We start from the raw sequence: 20,174 nt of genomic DNA, 5'->3' as shown, positions 1-20,174 counted from the left end.
CTTCCTACAGATTCATATTTTGTCAGTGAACAAAAAAAGAAGCTAATGAAATGAAATCAACTGCTGAAATTCAAAAACATGAAAAACACCCTGAAATATCAAATAACTTTCAATCAAATAATTATATTTAAGCATTGACTCTGAACTAAATAGAAATCTCAATTTCAAAATACTATATACAGAGGACAAATACTCAGAGGTTTAAGCTAATCTCCACCTTTTCCAAATAAACAATAATTCAGATTTGCTTTGATGAAAATGTAAATATTTACCTGCCTGAAAAGAACAAAATCCTATACGCCTAGTGTTCCCAAATGATGGAGAGAAAGAAACATGCAATTTTGAGGGGGGGGGGGGGCAGGTGGAGCATGCAAGTTTTGTATTCAGAATTTTGTTTCGAAATTAGTTTTAGCCTAGCTAGGGTATACATAGTTTATGGTTTATACTAAACAATGTATACTCTGCTTTGCCTACAGCATACTCAAAACAAGGCATTACAAAGAGTCACAAAAGTTATGTTGGAACCTGATAAAAATCACATTATACAGTAATCTGACGTTCATTAATCTCAAAAAGCTCCTGAAAACATCTCAAGAACCATTCTGGAAACTCCCTAAGTCATTTGGTCCCCCACAAACACTTACTAGCCGTCCTCCGCGCGCCGAGCTCGGCACCTGGTACCGGAGTGCCCCGGGGAGCTACACCCCGACCAGGCCCCTGCTCACAGGAAGACAGCGCCGATCGAACGTGCCTGATACAGTAACTCGCGAGCTTGTTACAAAGTCACAATCTGCTCGTCCGCCTCGAAGAGCCCGTGGGCCCGGGGCGGGTTGTGACGCCTGTGTTCCCCTCCCGGGCTCCGGCACCCCCGCGGCTCTGAGAGCCCAGGGCCGCCCGGTCCCACCCGGCAAGACGCCACACCTCCAAGTCCACTGCGCTCGGCATCGCTCGCCCAGACCGGGACTCCGCTCACAGACACCGCGAAGCTGGGATGGGTGTTTACAAACATTCCCAAATCATCCTGCGCTGAGCCACCGACGGACTTGCTTCCTCGCTGGGACGGACAGCTCACTCACTGCCGTTCCGCCTGGGCACGTCTGCACCTGAGCCTCCCGCCACCGCGCGGACACCTGTCTCCCGGCGGCTGCCGCCCACCTCTCCCGAGGGCCCCGGGTTTGGGGCCCGCCCCGCGCAAGAACGGCGGTAAACGCGTGCATTAGGCGCCGACTGTATACTGCTAACCCGCCCCCCCCCCCCCCGCAGCCCTGGCGCGCGCACATAAAATCCCGCAAAAACTGGGGCACGCGACAGACCAGGTTCTGCCGCCCGGCGACGCAAAGCGGGGTTCGAACCCGTTCGGCGGGGCGGGCTCCGCCTCGCGGGCGCTAGTCAGCCGCGGAGGCCGGGCCCGGCTGGCACCGACGGAGTTTCACAAAGAAAGTCTCCCGGCCCGCGCCCCTCACGCACTCACCGGCGCCGGCGGCGACTCGGGCTCCCGCCGCCTACGACTCCGTGCCGGGGTCGGCCCCGGGGTCGGCTCGAGCGCCGGCGGCGGCAACTGCTCCATCCCTGCGGGCCCCGGGCCGTGTCCGCTTCGAGCTAACGGTCCCGCCAGCTAGGCGCGCGCGCCGGCCCCGCGCGCCATGTTCCCGCCGTGCCGCGCGCCGCCGCAGCAACCCACACCACCTCGCCCGCGACCGCGCACGCGCGCACTCGTCGCGCCCGCTCCCCGCGCGCCTCCGCGGAACACCCCCTACCCACCGCGCACGCGCGCACTCGCCGCGCCCCCTCCCCGCGTGCCCCGCCTCGCGCCCTCCAGGCCGGCCGCTGTTCCCGGCGTGGCACCTACCCCCTCTGCTCCCGTCCGGCCCTGCTGGAGCGCTAGCCGTTCTGGGTTCGGCGCCACCGCCTGCCGCTCTGCGACGACCCCAGGCCAGGTTCCTCAGCCTCTTCCCGGCCCTGCTCCCCTTGCTCCACCCTGTACGCGGGTCTTGGAGCGCAGGTCTGGGCCACGAGGGAATCACCCCAAGAAGTGCAGGGCGAAGACATGTCTAAGATGATGAGAGGCCGTGGAGGTGTGCGAGCACGTGCGCTAGCGTAATTGGCAGAGTGAATGCCGGTGTCTCAGGGAGAGCCAGACTCCATTAAGACCTTTAGAATCCCACATCTCTACTAACTTTTGCGTGATTAAGGTCAGGTGTCCGGGGGTCTGTTTCTCCTTAATCAGGAAGGTCTGACAACTAAGGCATGTTGGGAATACACAATGAAATAATCTTTATAAAATGTCAACAACGCACCTAAGACGTACCAAGTGGTAATCGGGTGTCGAGACCTCTTAAAAAATAGTTTTGCCTAATTAAGTCTTGCCTCCATCTATTTCAAACGGAAAATTTGAGTAGGTCACTTGACAGCCAGAGAACCTCGATTTCTAAGTCTGCAGAGGGAGAATGGCAGTAATAACTCACAGAGATGAGCTTTCAGGATGCATGTGTGTTCCTGAGCACGATGTCTGGCACACACCAAGCTCTTCAAGCTTCACTGATATGACTCCGACCCTATCCTTCCAAGACTCCTAAAAGTTTAATGAAAGGGGCTCTGCTCCCAAACCTTGTGGTGTAATTAGCTGGGAGGGGTTCACTCAACCTTGAAGCTGGAAGGACTGTTACTTCCCACATCTTTGCTTTCCATTCTCTGCCCCAAACCTCTGAAAACCCTAAAGTTGGCAGAAAAACAGGAGTAGAGAATGTTTTCCCTAGTAAACCATTACTTTTGGGGGGGGGGGGGCGAAAAGGAGTCTCCAAGCTTCTCTTGGAGTTTGTAAATGGCTGAATTTATTAGTCTGATCTTTTCCAGATACAAATGGCAAAGAAAAACAAAACAAACAAAAAAACCCAAAAAACTCAGCCTGAAGTAAAATAAAACAGGGAACATACTGATAAGTCCTGGGGTGGTACCTCATTTCAGGCATAGCTAGATCTAGGCACTCATATATAGTAACCTCGGTCTCTCTCCAATCTCAGCTCTGCTTCCCTCTGTGATGACTTCATTCTCTTCCCATAGTGTGCTACCTCATATCTGACCAGGAAAGCAGGAGCTGATTCCCAATAGTTCCCTCCAAAATCTCAGGGTTAACTTTCATTGCACCCATTTGGGTCACATGCCCTTGCCTGAGCCAATCACAAGATTGGCCAGACCTGGCTATATGGAGCACTTCTAGGAAAAGGTACAGTCAAGTTCTCCTGAAGGACATGGAGTGGGGGCAAGTGGGATGAGGGATGTCTTCCCCAGAAAAAAATGGGGATGCAGTTAGAATAAGAGGTATAAGGGGGAGGAATGGCACTATTAAGACTGTCCACTGCACCATCACCTAGGCACACAGCCTGTCCACCATAGAGCGACATGCTTGTTCTTCGGAAAAAAGTGGCAGTTACCTCAGCCACTGGAAAATGCCCCTCCGCCTCTGCTCCCACCACACACCCAGACCTGGCATTCCTCAAATCTGCTTTGTCAAAGGCATCTCAATTATCTACCCTCCAAAAAGTTGAACAGATGATACTTCTTTGCTCAAGAACTTTCAATGGCCCCCTCTGGCTACTTATGTGGCCCCTTTAATGATGGAAGGCAACACTGATGGATCCCTTACCATGTACACACCAGGCACTTTAAATAGACCTTCTACCACTGAATCTTCATAAACACCATATGAGGTTGGTACTCTTACTGCACCCGTTTTGAAGTAACTTGCCCAAAGCCAAAGTCAGAAAATGCAGAGTTCAGATTAGCATATTTCTTTTACCACTAATGTTGTCATCCATGGGCTCCACCTCCATTTGCTCAAGTTTCAAAGTCCTGTGATCACCTTCAGCTGGGTGGCCAGTGGGACAATCTATACCAGGGAAAGCACCTAGGCCACAGGTGTCAAACACAAGGCCCTCGGGCCAAGTCCAACTCTCCACCTGGTTTTATCCTGCCTGGCACCTTGTTTCTAATTGGTGGCAGTGCCAAGCTCTCGCTTTAACTGTTAAGAAGTAGTTACATTTATACTGTCCTAAAATTACCTTTGCCCCATTGAATGCAACTATGAGGCTGATGTGGCCCCCAGTGAAAATGAGTTTGACACCACTGCCCTAGGCACCCCTTCAGCTTCCTAGTGAGGGGTGAGGTGGACTCTTAGCTTTATCATCTCCCCCTCTCCCACTTCATGGGATGGAGGACCCTACCCCCAAGAAATAAGAGGTTATAAAGTGGATGTTACATGGCCCTAGACCAGCAGCTGATACCTCCCCACTGGCGAGGATATTAGCTTCCTATGGCTGCTGTAACAAATTATCACAAATTAGGTGGCTTCAAACAGCACAGGTTTATTCTCTCATAGTTTCACATCGCTAGTTAAGGTTAGGGACTGGTTCCTTCCGGAGGTTCTTAGGGGACAATCCATTTCCTTGCTTTTTTTCAGCTTCTACAAGCCTTTATTCTTGGCTTGTGGCCTCTTTCTCCATTTTCAAAATGCTTCACTCCCTCTCTTCTGACCAACTCCTCCCGTGTCCCTCTTAAAAAGAACATTGTCATGACATTGGATCCAACCCAAGAAGACAGGACAATCTTCCCATCTCAAGGCCCCAACCTGCAAAGTCTCTTTTGCCATGTAAAGGACCATATCCATAAATTCTGGGGATTGTGATGAGAACACCCTTGGGAGCCATTATTCAGCCTACTGTGGCAGATATAATCAGAGGAAGCTAATACAAAGTACTCTAGAAACAGAAAAGAGCTGGCTGACTGCCCCAGAGGGAAAAATGCCCCAAGAAACCATAGCCTTAACATTATTCAAATGAGCTAAACCCCATCTAACTTGGCAATCTCAACCCCATTCCTTTAAATATGAAAACCACCTAAATCCCCATCTTGTCCCCAGGCCAGCCAAGCCTCAGAATACTTGCACAACCTTCTAATGGAAAATGCCAACCACTACCCTCACTGTCTGGGGCAACAGCTATTTGCCCCAGACCCTGCCCTGGCTGGCTCGCCAGTGGCATCTGAACTGAGGCACTCATTTTATGGCATGGCCAGCAAGCTACAATGTATGGCATCATACCAGATTTTATGGCATCAACCAGCTGACGTTACAAGAGAAGCAAAATGAATGGGTCAGAGACAAGAGGAGGCAGCCATTAGATCTGGGGTCCTGGTCACTCCCAGGTCCAGCCGTCTGCAACCTTGAAAACAAATCCTCTTTTCCATGAAGTAACTTGAATGGGCCTGTTGTTCCTTCCAAACAAGGTGTCACAACTTTCAGATCATGGGGCTGTACCCACCTACAATTTAACACACTAACATTCAAGATTTAGACATCAGTCTCTTTTGAGTTTTGTCAGAGTCAACATCTCTGAGTTTAAGTAAATATGGGACTAAGGAAATGAGGAGTAGTAGAGTCAGAAAGACCTGCATTGGGTCCCAGCCCTGCTATTAACAACTGTGTGACACTGGACAAGTCATCTTGTTCCTTCAGCCTGGGTTCCTCACCTATAACATGAGGGGGTCAGAGGACCTGGCCCACAGAGTCACTCTGAGGACTAGACAAGACCAGCCGAGGGAGGGGCTTTACACAGGGCCTCCTTGATCATTGCTGGGTCAGTGGGACACACCCACACACTTTATCTGCATTTCTAAAACCCAAACATCTCTGAAAATGAGTCACCTTTAACTCATTTGACAGAAAAGACTGGATTGATATGCCTTAAAGTCTTCTCTAACCCTTTTACTGAGAATATCTGCTACAGAAATATTAATGTTTGGTTACAGAACTCTGCTGCTTATTACACATAATACAGTACATGTGCCATGCAGGTCCCCTTCCTAAAATCATGGAAATACTGAGTTTTACAACTTATCTGGCGCCAAGGTTTCAGGGACAGTGGTCTTGTATCTTCTTTTTAAAAAAATTTTACCGTGGTAAAAGATACATAACAAAATTTAACATCTTAACCATTTTTTTTAATTACACAGTTCAGTGGGATTAAGTACATTCACACTGTTGCACAACGATCACTGCCATCCACCTCCAAAACTCCTTTCATCTTGCAAAATAGAAACGCTGTGTGTGTTAAACCAAAACTTCCCCCACCCCCAGCTCCTGGCAACCACCCTTCTACTTTATGTTTCTGTGAGTTTGACTACTCTAGGTGACTCATAAGTGGAATCATATAATATCTAGCATATTTCCCTGAGCATAACTGTGGACCTGAATCTTTTTACAAGGGCAAGGATAAGAATTTAAAACAGGTCCATGCACCCACGTACCTACTATCTCAGGAGGACTTTGGCAGGCAGCCAGCCAGTCTCTACGAACTCCACCCCAATTTCACCGTGCCCCTTTCCCTGAAATTTTCTAGGGAGCCTTTAGAATTTATATGCATCTGGCCCAAGCTGAAACCAGGGACATATCCTGAGAAATCTGCGTGGTAACAGCCAAAGTAGAGTGCCAGACAAAAAGCACATGATTTCAAATACACAAAAAGGCATGCCAGCTAAAGAGCGGATCATCAAGCCAAAGCACAAAGCCCAGGTCCCAAGAGGTTTTTAATTGTACATCGACGACTATGGAAACGTGAGTCTTCCCGTAACTAAAACACAAACTCCAAAAAAAACAAATATAAAGAAAATGTCAGCAGAGTTCAAGAAGATACATTTCTTTCATGTTAGCCAGTGTTCAGGAGACAGCAGCACATACAGCCAGGCGTTTTGTGGTGCCCGCGTCCTCCGGTTCCCCTTCAAGGAGACGTTTTCGACTTGTAGAAGGCTGGGGAAAAAAGAAAAGGAAGAAATGTTCAAAGAAAACCACTGGCTGCTTTAAGATTATCAGAGTTTCCTCATATGCTCCCAGTACGTTGGGAGCATTTCATGTGAAACTCCTAGTACCAAGAATTACTGGTTGTCCTCACTGACATTTGACTCCCCAGCAAGCCCCCCGGACTCAGACGTACTCATCAAATGGACACTTCTCTCCCTGTGGCTTCCCATCACTCAGTGGTGTATATTTACAGTAATCAGCACAACCAGCCTCCTCTTGGTCCTCTTCTCCTAAATTATGAAGTTTAAAGAGATGGCGATACCTTTCACTGGGAGCCCAAAGTCTTGCTCTTTTGTGGGAAGACAGCCTTTTTTGTGTCTTTGTTTTCCGATTTATAAAATTGCAAGGGGAGTGGGGAAAAGGAGCATTATCATTCACCAAAAAGCAGGAAAAGAATGAATAGATGCTAACTTACGTTTATAAGGAACTTGGGAGGAGTAAAATTATAATCAATAAATCAACCACTCCCCCAATTTTAAATTTTTCAAAAAATTTAAATCTGACCCTCTAATACAGTCTTTTAATCTTACCTTGCAGGAAACTTCTTGAATGACAATCCCTAGCTGTGCTTCCCTAATGTATTAAGAATATTCTTCATTATTCAATCTTCTAAGGGTACTAAAGCAGATCAAGCTGAAACAAAATATCTACTACATTATTCCCTAAAAAATAAAACTGCTACTAAAGAGGCTATTCAAACTCATCATGTTCATGGGCTCTTTAAACTTGGCCTACGTGTAAGGGCCACCATCTGGAATACCTGAGCTGGGAACTGGGGTAAAGCCGTTGACTTATTTTCTTCAAAAAGCAAATTTTGAAATTTTCTCTTCATGTCTTCATCCTATAAAGAAATGAAAAACACAAGTAGGTTGTGTTTGAGAGAAAGCTCCTAGAAAGATACAGCTAGGAGGCCCCTGGAAACAGAGAAGTGGGCAAAGACGTAGGTCCGTCACCTGAGCGGCACATCTTTGCTGAAGCTCTGGGAGGGAAAGGACCACCTGCCTTCCCAGGGGAGTTTAATCAGCAGCCAGTGCTCATTCAGCACTGGATGAATCAAAACCACAGGCTTAAGAGGTCTTGGTGGGTCAGAGAGAACCACTGATCCAAATAGTCAGAAGACTTTCAGAACCAGCAGCCCAGATCCTGACGGAGATGGCAGTCAGGAGGCCAGAGGCTGGCGCTGACTCCATGCAGCTCCTGAGTCCTTCCAGGAGATGGGCCCTCCCCCTGCCAACAATGCGGCCAATTACTGGGACCCTCCTAACAAACCAACCCAGCATCCTAGGAAAATTCACCCAGCAAGTGCTGTACAGGTGGCCGGAAGGACTTCAAACACACCACATCCAGAGTTTGGGTCTAACAAGAAAGGAAGACAAGTGAACAGGTCGTAACGGTAACAGTGTTTCTTCCTCCTGGAAGAGGGGGTGGGGAGGGAGTGTACACAGAGGACTCCCACACCTCACCTCCCTGGATGCTCACCTCTGCAGGGTTCAAGGATTTGCACCTGGCAGCCGTGAGAGGCAACCTGGTGCAGCTCTCCTCACCTTCAGAAAGGTGAAACCTCCATGACTAAGGATGTAGGCTTTGGGACCAGCTGGAAGCCCAGCTCAGCTGATAGAAGTAGTGTGTGCAGAATACAGACCCAGAGCTGCCTGATTCCAGAGCCCCTTGTACTTTCCCACCTGACCCCCTTACATTTCTCCCACTAAGCCAAGTGTACCATGGTGGGTGGGCAGAGGACGTAGGAGTGAAGGCCTCCAACACTCAGCAGTTTGATAGCAGTTTGATGGCTATAGAAAAATTACAGTGCTCGAGGATTCATTCACCTGTCCTACTAGATATAGGTATCTAGTGGCTAGAATCACCTGCTGCCGTGACTGCTTATCACATCATTCAGTGTAGCTCCCCACTGCCTGCACTGTAAGACTGCCAAGTTCATCTGGACTCCATTGCGCACCATCCCCTCAGGATCCCACTTCACAGGCAGTGCCACTCTCAAAGGTCCATCCCTTATTTCCTCCTGTCCCCACTCACAGCCTCCACGAGGAATGCCCTTCTTGCCTTCCTGCCAACTTTACCCACTTTCCTCATTCACTCGTGAACAAACATTTCCCTTAGATGCTAAGCACTGTAAAAGACACAGTAGCCCCCACATCAGAAGGATTCAATCAGTGTTGGAAATGCCGTCCCCCATTGTCATGGACTGCAATTGGAGACAGGGCCTTGAAAGAGGTAATTACAAGTTAAAATGAGGTTGTTAGTGTGGAGCCCTAATCCAATAGGACCAGTGTCGTCATGATAAAAAAAGACGTGGGAGGTGTGGACGCACAGAGAATAGGCCACGTGAGGACAAAGAGAAGGTAGCTATCTGCAAGGCAAGGAGAGAGGCCTCAGGAGATATCAGATCTGCTGACACCCTAAAATTGGACTTCTAGCCTCTGGAACTGTGAGAAAATGAATTTCTGTTATTTAAGCCACCCAGTCTGTGGTATTTTGTTATTGCAGGCCTACAAACTAATATACCCATTATCATCCCCAGGTGACTCACTTTTTAGACACCCTTTACACCAAGTAAACCTGTGGTGTAAAGCCCTAAAGCCCCATGAGTAGTGGCCCCCTTTCATTTAAGGATCCCCAATACTCTGCACCTGCTGCTACCACATGTATCACACTGCTCTGTAGAGATTGTGGTCAGAGCTGGCCCCATCCAGACTGTCAGCTCCCCAAGGCAACAAAGTATCTTATTCCTCTGTGTATCCAGGGAGCCCTAACATTAGTTGACACACGAGCTCATTAACTACCCTCTGAAAGAATAAATGTATGAAGAAATAGAAAACCACACTGGAACACACCTCATGTGGCAGCTCTTCGGTGCAGCCATGTAGAGCTAATCAAAAGCCTATTTAGGCCTGTATATAAAACAAGTTATCAAATAGCAATAATATGTAAAAAGAGCTCTTTACCTTAACATGCCAATGTGTATCTGTAAACACCCTTTCTTTGAATTGTCCACAATCTATTCAAAACTACTAAACTGTTACTGTGCCTCAAAGGTAAGCAAGAAGACATCCTCTATTTCAGGAAGTGAACATGAGGCAAAAAGTGGACATAAGGGATGCTTCCAAAACTCCGCTAATGACAAAACAGACCAAAATTCACATTCCCATTGCTCAGTCCAGTGCCAGATCCACAAAACAATTTGATTTCTTTAAGACCACTGAATTTCCCCAAAATAAAAACTGAACTATCACTCATTTAATGTTCATGCCACCTTGTGCTGCAAAAACAAAATGTAGACAAAAGAGTATTCAAGTGAGAACCCTGTGGCTGGGTTGAACTTCACCTTTCCCTTGGCTGTTAATAACAGTTTTCTTTTGAAACAAAAAGTACAAGAAAAGCAGGCTATGCTTGTTCATAAATTTTGGGCAGATGCAAACCCTGTTCCCAGGCCTAACTAGGCAGCTCCATCTCTTTTTTCAAGACTAACACAGTTCCTCTGCTTCCACATCTGGCCCCTAAGAGTTTCCCTATTAGGGCACATGAAAAGAGCCCAAGAGGCATGTTTTTCTCTTTCATCAAAATTAAACCCCCGCATGCAAAGGCACCCTTTGTTTCCAAATTCCTTTTCTCCAGGGTCCTGCTGTTTCAGATCTGTGTGGTCTATTACGCGCTAAATCATCTGACAGATTTCTTCTGGAGGAGACTGCTGTTTCCAGGGCAACATCCCAAACACATATATTTACGTTTTAAACATTTCTTTTAAGGATTTGTTGTTCTCAACCTGAACTGACCTGAGCCAGACTGTTAGATGCAGAAGGCTGAGAGGAAAAGAGAATAGGGACAGTCCTCCCAGAATCCCAGAAGCACAGCGCTGAGGCTGGATGTTTCGAGAAGTTCCTGGCCCAGTGATCCCCAGAGTAGGTCAGCCTCTAGCTCAAACTTCCTGGTTAAGTTCCCCATCCCCACAGGAAACAGAGAGACCAAATGAAAGTTCATAGAAAGGGGTATGGCTGTGCTAAATGGAACTGCAGTTAACAGAAGACCTGACATCCATCAGAAAACCTGCCTGATGCTGTAATTCCTAAACCAAAGATTACCCCAGCAAAGCCACAAAGGATTTCCAACTCTGGCAGCTGGAATGAGGTCAGCGCATAACCTAATGGCAGCTACAACTCCCAGCAGAGGCAGAGAGGCAACGCACACTTGAAAAGCACAGGTGACAGTCTGCACTAATGGCATGCTTACTCTCCATGAACAAGTGGGACTCTTAATACCCAATCACTTGGGCTTAAGAAATAGTTAGATTCTCCCCCAGGGAAGCTGCCCTCCCAGCCCAACCCCTGCTTCCTTGATTTAAAGTTGCAGATGGCTGGAATGCAGCCCATCTCACCTGTTTGGGGTAGAGGGTTTGAGAGAAAAGGGGAACACAGCTGGAGTTGAAGGGTCAGAGTTAGAGCAGCCTCTCAAAGGAATACAGCAAACTGCAGACCCAGGGAAGCCAAGTAGAACCAAGACAGGCCACAAAGTCAGCTTGTCCATCCAAGAACCACAAATCGAGTTAAAAAAAGGTTGCACCCAAACACCACACAAAGACCTCCCCCCCACCACATACATACATACCCCACGCACCTAAAGCTCAATCTAAAACAGCTGCATCACACAGGCCCAAAAAGCAAACGCTGTGTTTCCATCCTCTTCTTCATCTCGCAGACACAGTTCAGGGCTACCCATGTATTTTCATGCTACAAGGCACTGCCCCATACACACCTGAAGCCACGGGTGTTTTAAAGCTTGTTCTGTAGTGAAACGTGTCTTTGGATCCACTATCAACAACTTCTTAACGAGGTCCAGAGCTAAAGCAGTAAGATAATTTGGTAAATCAGAGTGAGATGGGTAAATACATTCAATCAGCAAAATTAAAGTATGCCAGAATCACAGGCCACCATTCACAAAGAAGAGAGAGGGACTGAGGTCATAGAGGAGACAGCAGGTTTGGTGGGCAGGGCCTCCTACTCCTCCTCACTGTCTCTGTTCATCAGAGTGTTCTGAGAATTCCATCTCACCCTGCTCAGACATCACAACCTCTCAGCTCTCTGTTCCTTCTCTCACTGCTGGAATCAAGTTCAAACTAATTAAAGCTGAACTTCCACCCAGTTCTAAGATGCTCAGGATGCAGAGCCAACTTTTCCTGAGACCCACGAATTGATGATGAGAGTTCCTCAGGCAGTGAGAGGCTCCTGGAACTGCAGGCTTGGCGGATAGAAACCCTGATGCCAGCAACAAGTGGAGGCTGGCCTGTATATTACAACAATGTTATTCCTTAGACACCTACATGTAATACAATTATCTGGGTTACAGTATTTGTCATTTAGTTTTAGTTTTCTACTTTCTCCTCTTGAGAATTACAAAGTTACAAATTTAAATTCTTAAACACAAAGTAACTAAGTACACTTAGCTCTTACATACTTATTTACTGAAAAGAAACCTGTTAACTAAAAAGTTACTTATTATTTTGCACATTTAAATAGGTACCAGGCACTTGTGTATGCTACACTTAACCCTTATAAAAAACCCTTTGAGGTAGGGGTTTATCACGTCCCCCTTACAAATAAAGAAAATAGAGACTCACAGGGTTTATGCAACCTGCCTCGAGTCACATAGCTAGGAGTAGCAGACCCAGGACTTTAGTCCAAATCTGCCTGGCTCCAGAGGCCATGCTCTTAATACTTTCCTTTGCCTCTCAAATGGTGCAAAACAACAGGAAATAAGAACAGAATTGACAGGAGAAAAACATCACGGAATTTGAAAACAAAAAAAAACCAAAATGAAAAAAACCTCTCCCACCACAGCACACATATTTCAGCAAACCATACATTTTTTAACCCTTTCATATCCATACCCTTCTCTGAGACCACAGCCCAGACTTCGGGAATGAAGTTGTATTTTCCACTGGTGATCTGATCCTTCAGTGACACTTGAGTCTTATGCTCAGAGAAAGGTGGATACCCACTAAGGCTTAACATTGGTAGAGAGAGAAAGCAAAAGAAATCAAGTGGCATTCTCTGTGGCATTCAGATATATAGATTTCTTCTTTTTTTTTTAGCATAATGAAAAATTAGATTTTTCTATAAATCAATGGTCAAAAACAGTGACCTAAATAAACACAAGCCCTCTACCTCGACGTTTTTAATTTCACCTAATTAACTACAACCAGACTCTGAAGCAATGACAACTTTTCTTACCAAATAAAAAGGATAACTCCTAAACTCCAGCAGTCCACCGCACGATTATATCCGGCAGTCCCAAAAGAATTAAGAACCTCAGGGGCCAAGTAAGTAGGGGTACCACATAAGGTTTTCATGAGAGAAGTCTCCCCCAAAATCTTGGACTGCCCAAAATCAGTAATCTAAAATTAAGGACAAAAAGGAATAATTTTTAATGATAGCATAAAATAAAAATATCAGCAAGTCTGCCAGTCCCAAAAGACATGCCGGTTATACCAGTTTCTCTCCTACAGTCCCTGTCTGCTGTTAATGTGAAATGTATAAATTCGTGTCTAATATAAGGCAATTCTGAGCTCTGCAAATTATTTAATTTTTTTAATAAGGAATATCTTGGGTGTTCTTTAAAGATTTTATTTATTTATTTTTAGGGATAGGGGAAGGGAGGGAGAAAAGAGAGGGAGAGAAACATTTATGTGTGGTTGCCTCTTGCATTCCCCCAACCAGGGACCTGGCCCACCATCCAGGTATGTGTCCTGACCGGGAATAGAACCAGTGACCTTTTGGTTTGCAGGCCAGTGCTCAATCCACTGAGCCACACCAGCCAGGTTAATTTTGCTTAAATTAAAATTCCTGAGCTGAGGAAACTCAAGGCCCATGCTTTTTCCCCAACTTATCTGTATTCTCTGTAACCTTACAAAAGGTTTATAGCCGTTATCACAGACACTCCAGGATGCTTATTAGTTATGCATGGTTCCTGTTAGATCCCAGTTTCTGGACCTCGGCTGCACACTGGGATATCTGAGGAGCTTGGGAAAAAAAAACACTTACTCCTGGATGCCATCTTCAGAGATTTTGAGGAGCGGCCTGGATGTCAGGATTTTATTTATTTCTCACTACTTTTTAATCAGTAGGAGATTCTAAAGTGAAGCCAAGTTTGGGACGCACTGCCTCACACAGAGGGAAGGTGAAGATGGGCTGTAAACTCACTCATCCGTTTAGACCCCCCTCTCCCCCTCTGAACATAAAAGTGGCTTGTACACAGTGGAGCTCAACAAATGCTCCTTAGACTCTGGATGGAAGCAATACCACCTGATCGGTACAAATAATTGCTGAAAGTGGAAAGACCAAATTCTCAACGGTTTTACACTCCTACTTGTTACCTGATGAATTCAAACACAGTCTCTGAACAAAAATCTACTGGAATAGCCATATACAGAATATAAATTTCTTACCTTTATAAGGCATTCCTCTTTTTGAGATGAGAGTAGAACATTCTCTGGCTTTAAATCCCGATGTATAATGCCATTTTCATGAAGATACTACACAGAACGGGAGGCATGACCCTTAGATCTTATCAAGTATGCACGTGAGGAGAGACGACAGCACACACACCCCTTACATATGGGTGAAACTGTAAGCCATGCTACTCACAAACATTAATATAGTCCCCCAAATCATAGAAAACTACCGGGTAAGGGGATTAGTGTTTACAAATTTGTTTTCAAGAAAATCTTTAAGTAGTACAAAAATGAAAAAGACAACTTGTAACATTAAGTGCACATTTTATTTCACTTTTCAATCATAAAGTGTCGATTTCTTTTTTTCCTTAAGATTTTACTTATTTTCTTTTAGAGAGGGGTAAAGGAGGGAGAAAGACAGGGAGAGAAACATGTGCGAGAGAAACAGATCAGCTGCCTCTCACACACCCCCAACTGGGGACCTGGCCTACAACCCAGGCATGTGCCCTGACCCGGAATAGAACCAGCGACATTTCAGCCCACAGGCCAGTGCTCACTGACCCACTGACCCACACCAGCCAGAGCAAGGTGTCAGTTTCAATAATAAAAATATAAATTGGTGATATATTTTGAAGACCGTATTATAAAGTAAATCATAAAAATTCCACCAAAATGATACATTTGGTTATTCCAACCCTGAGAAAAATATTTTAAAGTTAACTCTATTTAAATACCCAGAGTTAACAAATTCATCTTAAGTCAATCCATCTACAGGAGGTTGAGGACCTTCTGTATGTAGTATGTTGATGTTTCTTTGTATGTTCATTTTTATACACTGTCACATTTCATTAAGAAAACAATTTCCCATGTGCACTGATCTGCACTCATTTCATCTTAACATCCTTGGTATAATATAAAGGAGTAAATAAATCATAAAGAAAGTAGAGAACTGGTTAGTTGTCTATGAGCTTCAATTTTCTCTGGCTATCCCTCTGTCCTAGAACAAAAATTCTTCCAAAACACTTGCCCTGGGAATGGGACCTGGTGAAGCCCCCAGGGAGGGTAAGCCCAGGTGCACCAGCCCCAGGAAAATCTCCCTCAGCCCTCGCTCAATACAAGAGCTGGTCCCAGTCACCATATTTCATGCATGGAGCAGGTTTTCAAGGGAAGAAATCTTGGCTGAGAATTGCCACCACCAAATTTGGTTTGGGAAAGTGGACGTTTTTCGAAGCAGGCAGAATGCCACCAGCCGTTCCTCCACTCAGCACTTTCATGGAATAAAGAAAAGGCAGCGCACAGGCCTGCCTGCCTGCCTGCTGCAGTTAACAGGACACTGCATATGAAGGGGACACCGAGTGCTCGGCCACCAGGAAGCAATCTGTCACAATCACCCTAACTTGCCAGCCTTATCCTTATACTTGCTCTGCTCCCACCGAGACGTAAGGGGGGGTTTGAAAAGGATCAGAAAGAAGTAGAGATCAGTGCCCCTCCAGGAATACCTCTGAGCTAAAGGGAAGATGTGTGGGACCATGTGTTTATTTCTTTAACTCCCTTTCTTACTCTGTCGTAAGCTTCACAGCAAGAGCTTTCTCATCTGAGTCAAAGGAGGAGATGTCTTTGCCAAGAACAGAACAAATAACACACACACACACTCTGTTCTCCAAGTTTTCATCCCTGGTCCCTCACTCTCTGCCGACGAGAAAGTAGGCTGTCCTAAGCACTGTGGACTTCTTACCTGTACAGCCAGGAGCATCTGGTAAAAATATAGTTTGCATGTATCTTCTTTCAGGCGTCTGGTCCTCACCACCCTGTCAAACAGCTCACCTCCTTCCATCCTGAAACACACAGGCAAAGCAGGGGGTCATGCCTGGAGGGAAACTCACTTGGATGGGCAATAATAATACAAACAAAACAAACTCATTAAGACAAGCAAAGAGTTGCCATATTTATTCACCCTTGACTTCCATCGTAAAGGCAACGCAGTATTAAGCTTCATCCACAATGAAGATGTCCCCAATGGAAACTAAGAAACAAGGAAAGATGGAAAGGGCGTGCAGTGGGCATTGGAGACACTTGGTGAGCTATTAAAAACCTGATTCACTGGATCAGAGGCAGGGCCCAGGAATTTGCATTTTAATCACACACGCCAGGGTTTTCTGAGACTGGTGTAGAGCAGCAAGCAGCAGTAGACACAACCAGATAATCAGGGGTCTAAACCCCAACTCTACAACTTCCCAGCTGGGGGACTTTCGGCCAAGTTATGTAACCTCTCTGATCTTGTTTCTGCCTCTTAAAAACATAAGGATGATCCCACTTACTTTGAAGGCGGTTGTAAAAATTAAGAGATAATTGATGTAGATGGCACAGTACAGATGCTTGGCAAGGGTATTCAATCCCTCTGCTCTTCAGTTTCCTTTACGGTAAAGTGGGGCTATAAGGAGCACTCCACCAGTAACTTGTAAGTTGCCTGGATGACTGTTATGAAGATTACATGACTCAATATAAAGTGCTTAGAGCAGTACTTGGCTCATAGTAAGTGCTTAATGAGTATCTGTTATTGTTATTGTATTACTACTACTATCTAACTGTTTTAACTAGACCTAGTCAGGTAACATTCTATTTAACAGCAACAGATATCCCCTCAAGCACCAGGAGGGCTGTCCAGTCTCTCCTAATGCTCTGGGCAGGACTGTCCTTTACTGTGTAATCTTAGCGGACAACCTGCAAAGCCACTCAGGCGCAAAGCCTTGCCTGTCTGCCACAATAGCTGCTCCCGGAAACACTACAATTTATGCAGGAATGGACATCAGACAGGCCTCTTCCAGGAATGAGACAGAAAATTATTATGATCACACCATATAAAACAGGACTCTAGAGCCACTGAAATAAACCAGCATCCTGAAGAGACTCAGGGGTGGTCGTGCAACCTGGTACTGTGATCCCAAGCAGATAACCCCACCAAAGCAGGTATGTCAGAGTGGTAATATCCCCCCGTGACTAAGCGCCCACGTGTGCCAGGTGCCCTGCTGGGGGCTTCATAGAATTTCACCCTTTCAACTCTGTGAATGCAGATCATCATTACCCCATTTAACACCAGGAAAAGGAGACTGAGAGGCGAAGTCTACTAGCCGTGGGCTAGTCAGCTAGTCACCTGCAGAGTGCGATCTGACACCCAGGCCTCAGATCCAGGGCCTGGAACCTCTGAGCCGCCTTCCTTTGAAAACACTGGAGCGGTTTCAGATGAGATACTAAGCCCCTCATGCACTTGGTGGGCCCCAGCATCACACACATATGTTGACGGTCCCCAGGATAAGAAAGAAATGCAAGCCAGCCTTAGTCTTTAAATAAGCACTTAAATGGAAGCAAGTTTTTTTTAAAAAGCTTACTACTTACAATTCCAAAACAATATAAAAATCTTCGGCATCAAAAAAGTCTTTAATCTTGATGATACAAGGCTAAAAGAGGGAAAAGAGGAAAACCAGTGAGAAGCTCCCAAGAGGAAAACCACAAGAGCAGGACTCACAGCGTTTGCCCAGGGGATCAGGGAGGCCAAGACCAGGTATCTGGTCCCACCTTGGGACATGCGGGGAAGGCAGAAAAGAATTAACATGGCTCCTCAGTGAGAACGTACAAGAAACTTGCCACCCCAAGTTGGAGAAGAACTGGTTCATGTTTCACACATAAGGATGGCACCACTGAAGGAAGCCTGGTTTCCTCCCAGCCCTCCTGCTCAAGGACCTCGGTGCTCAGGGACAGCTCATAGCCTGGAGGAGCCTGACAAGCAGCATGAATGGAAAGCAGGCCAGGTGGGTGCCCAGCCACACAGACAGCAGGTTACTCAGCTCTACATAACTGGAACCACAGGGTAATGGGAACACTGTGCAACAAGATCTTTCCATTTTTCTTTTTTTTTTCCCCCCTAAGATTTTATTTATTTATTTTTAGAGAGGGAAAAGGAGAAAGAGAGGGAGAGAAACATCAATGTGTGGTTGCCTCTCGTGCACTCCCTACTGAGGACCTGGCCTGCAACCCAGGCATGTTCCCTGACTGGGAATCTGACCAGCAACCCTTTGATTCATTCATTGGCCGGCACTCAATCCACTGAGCCGCACCAGCCAGGGCTCCTCCCATTTTTCAAGGGAAATTCCAGTTTCCTAAGAACTCTGCAGCACATCTGTGGGGTGAGGGAAACACACGCCGATGGCTGATACTTTGTGACTCTGATCAATGCAGGGTGCATGTAGCACTAAAGAACAGTACTGTGTAGTTTACAATGCATAGTTAATAGAATTGATTTTATGCTTAGAAAGCACATCTTTGGTTTTTACAGAAAAAAAGGATTGACAGTAGAGCTCAGGGGTTAAGAGATGTAAAAGACATGGTATCTATCAGGGACATACCCCCATACCCCAGCAAGGAGGATGACTGTGATTTTAACCAGACTAAGGGGAAGAAAGCTGTAAGGATTTTAGATTAAAGAGTAGCAAAACTTGTCAGAGTGATCTTCCTACAAAGCAAATTTCACCACATCCACTGCTGATTAAACCTTCCCATGGTGAACTGTTATATAGCGGTGACTGAATGCCCCCCCTGCTTCTCCCAGCACAGTGGGTTTTGCGCATAATGCCAAGTGGAAAAGGCAAGTCGTGAGAGACTTCAAAGAGCATGAAGTGCTTCAATTGTACGGTCAAGTTCTCATTCTGAAGTTGAACAGCAAGTTCAAAGGTGTTCATCCTAATGGTTTCCTCTATAATTTACACTTATTACTTTACATGTGTCAAATGTTACATGCCTTTAAAATATTTAAAGACAGAAGGGAGGAGAGCCTCCAGAGGGAGAGAAGGAAGAAGTGGCAAGGCAGAAAGGAAGACGAGAAAACCCTGTGCTCTGTGCTGCCTAGAGGCTAAAATCCAACTTCTCAGGGGGATTATTAGCAGGCCTTCATGCCCCAATCTGGTCTCCTGCTCCAGGTCCCACGCATCCTCCTCTCCAGGCCACAAAACCCGCCGGTCACCTGGATTCCCTGTGCTCTTTTCCAGGGTCACACCTTTGCTTGTGCAACTCTCTTGCCTGGTGATCCAGCCTTCCAGGCACACATGGCCTCAGGCATCAGGCCCCAGCTAAAACGTGCCCCTCATAATGCACCCACATACCCAGCAGTGGTTCGAACCTGTGCCGCCCCGCCCTGCATCTTCAGTATCTGTCTCCCTGCCAGGGTGTGAGCTTCTGGAGGGCAGAGGAAGGAAACTAACACCAAGCACTGACATGCTTCACACATGAAGCATGTGTCTCCTTTCCCCAGGCACTGCATAGGCTGAATCAACTTCTTGGTTCTGCTTGGATTCTTAACAGGCACTGCCCACCTGGGAATGGGTGTAGCTGGAAGCTAATAAGGCATAAAGCAGTCTCCGGGGTCACTGGCTAGAGCTGGCACAGCTGAAAGTATATCTCAGGAACCAGAGGCTACTAATCTCGATCCTCCACTTAGGTCATACGGGGAAAAGTTTAAGGAATTACAGATCTCTATCATCCCCCAAGTGTGTTCTCTATGCTGAAAGCTCTACAAGCACATCTCATTTAATTCTCACATTGACCTTCAAGGTTAAGTACTCTTATCGCATCCATTACTCTGAAAAGTGAAATGACCTTCTCATTGCCAGGTGATAGAGATGGGATGGAAACCCAGGTCTGTCTCTCCACCAGACCCAGGCCACATGAGAGGAAGGATGGCTGAGTCCATGTGTGCATACCACTAGAAGAGAGGCTGACACAGTGTGTTTGACAGCTGACTCAATCAGTGTCTGACTCCCAAGGCCGGGCTCCACTGGGCTACCAGGCTCTATGCATTGTTCCCAAAATGAA

At 46.3% G+C, this 20,174-nt stretch overlaps 2 protein-coding genes across 7 annotated transcripts in view; both read right to left on the bottom strand.

The window, feature by feature from the left end:
- The window catches only part of TTC28 (tetratricopeptide repeat domain 28), a 569,569-nt gene extending 567,895 nt beyond the window's left edge, over positions 1–1,674 (bottom strand). For both annotated transcript variants that reach the window (XM_053927916.1, XM_053927917.1), the window contains exon 1: positions 1,472–1,674. In XM_053927916.1, coding sequence (XP_053783891.1) covers positions 1,472–1,567 — 96 coding nt within the window. In that variant the 5' untranslated portion in view covers positions 1,568–1,674. The remainder of the gene's footprint in view (positions 1–1,471) is intronic.
- A 4,298-nt stretch (positions 1,675–5,972) lies between these two features.
- Positions 5,973–20,174, bottom strand: part of CHEK2 (checkpoint kinase 2) — a 29,312-nt gene continuing 15,110 nt past the window's right edge. For all 5 annotated transcript variants that reach the window (XM_045200987.3, XM_045200989.3, XM_045200986.2 and 2 more), the window contains 8 exons: positions 17,706–17,767; positions 16,048–16,147; positions 14,307–14,393; positions 13,093–13,256; positions 12,750–12,865; positions 11,618–11,703; positions 7,611–7,691; positions 5,973–6,799 (listed from right to left, as the gene is read on the bottom strand). In XM_045200987.3, coding sequence (XP_045056922.1) covers positions 6,710–6,799; positions 7,611–7,691; positions 11,618–11,703; positions 12,750–12,865; positions 13,093–13,256; positions 14,307–14,393; positions 16,048–16,147; positions 17,706–17,767 — 786 coding nt within the window. In that variant the 3' untranslated portion in view covers positions 5,973–6,709. The remainder of the gene's footprint in view (positions 6,800–7,610; positions 7,692–11,617; positions 11,704–12,749; positions 12,866–13,092; positions 13,257–14,306; positions 14,394–16,047; positions 16,148–17,705; positions 17,768–20,174) is intronic.

This window comes from Desmodus rotundus, chromosome 7 (assembly GCF_022682495.2).
Source record: "Desmodus rotundus isolate HL8 chromosome 7, HLdesRot8A.1, whole genome shotgun sequence".
NCBI lineage: Eukaryota > Metazoa > Chordata > Mammalia > Chiroptera > Phyllostomidae > Desmodus > Desmodus rotundus.
Note: the sequence above shows the minus strand (reverse complement) of the source record. Positions and strands in the feature narration are given on the sequence as shown.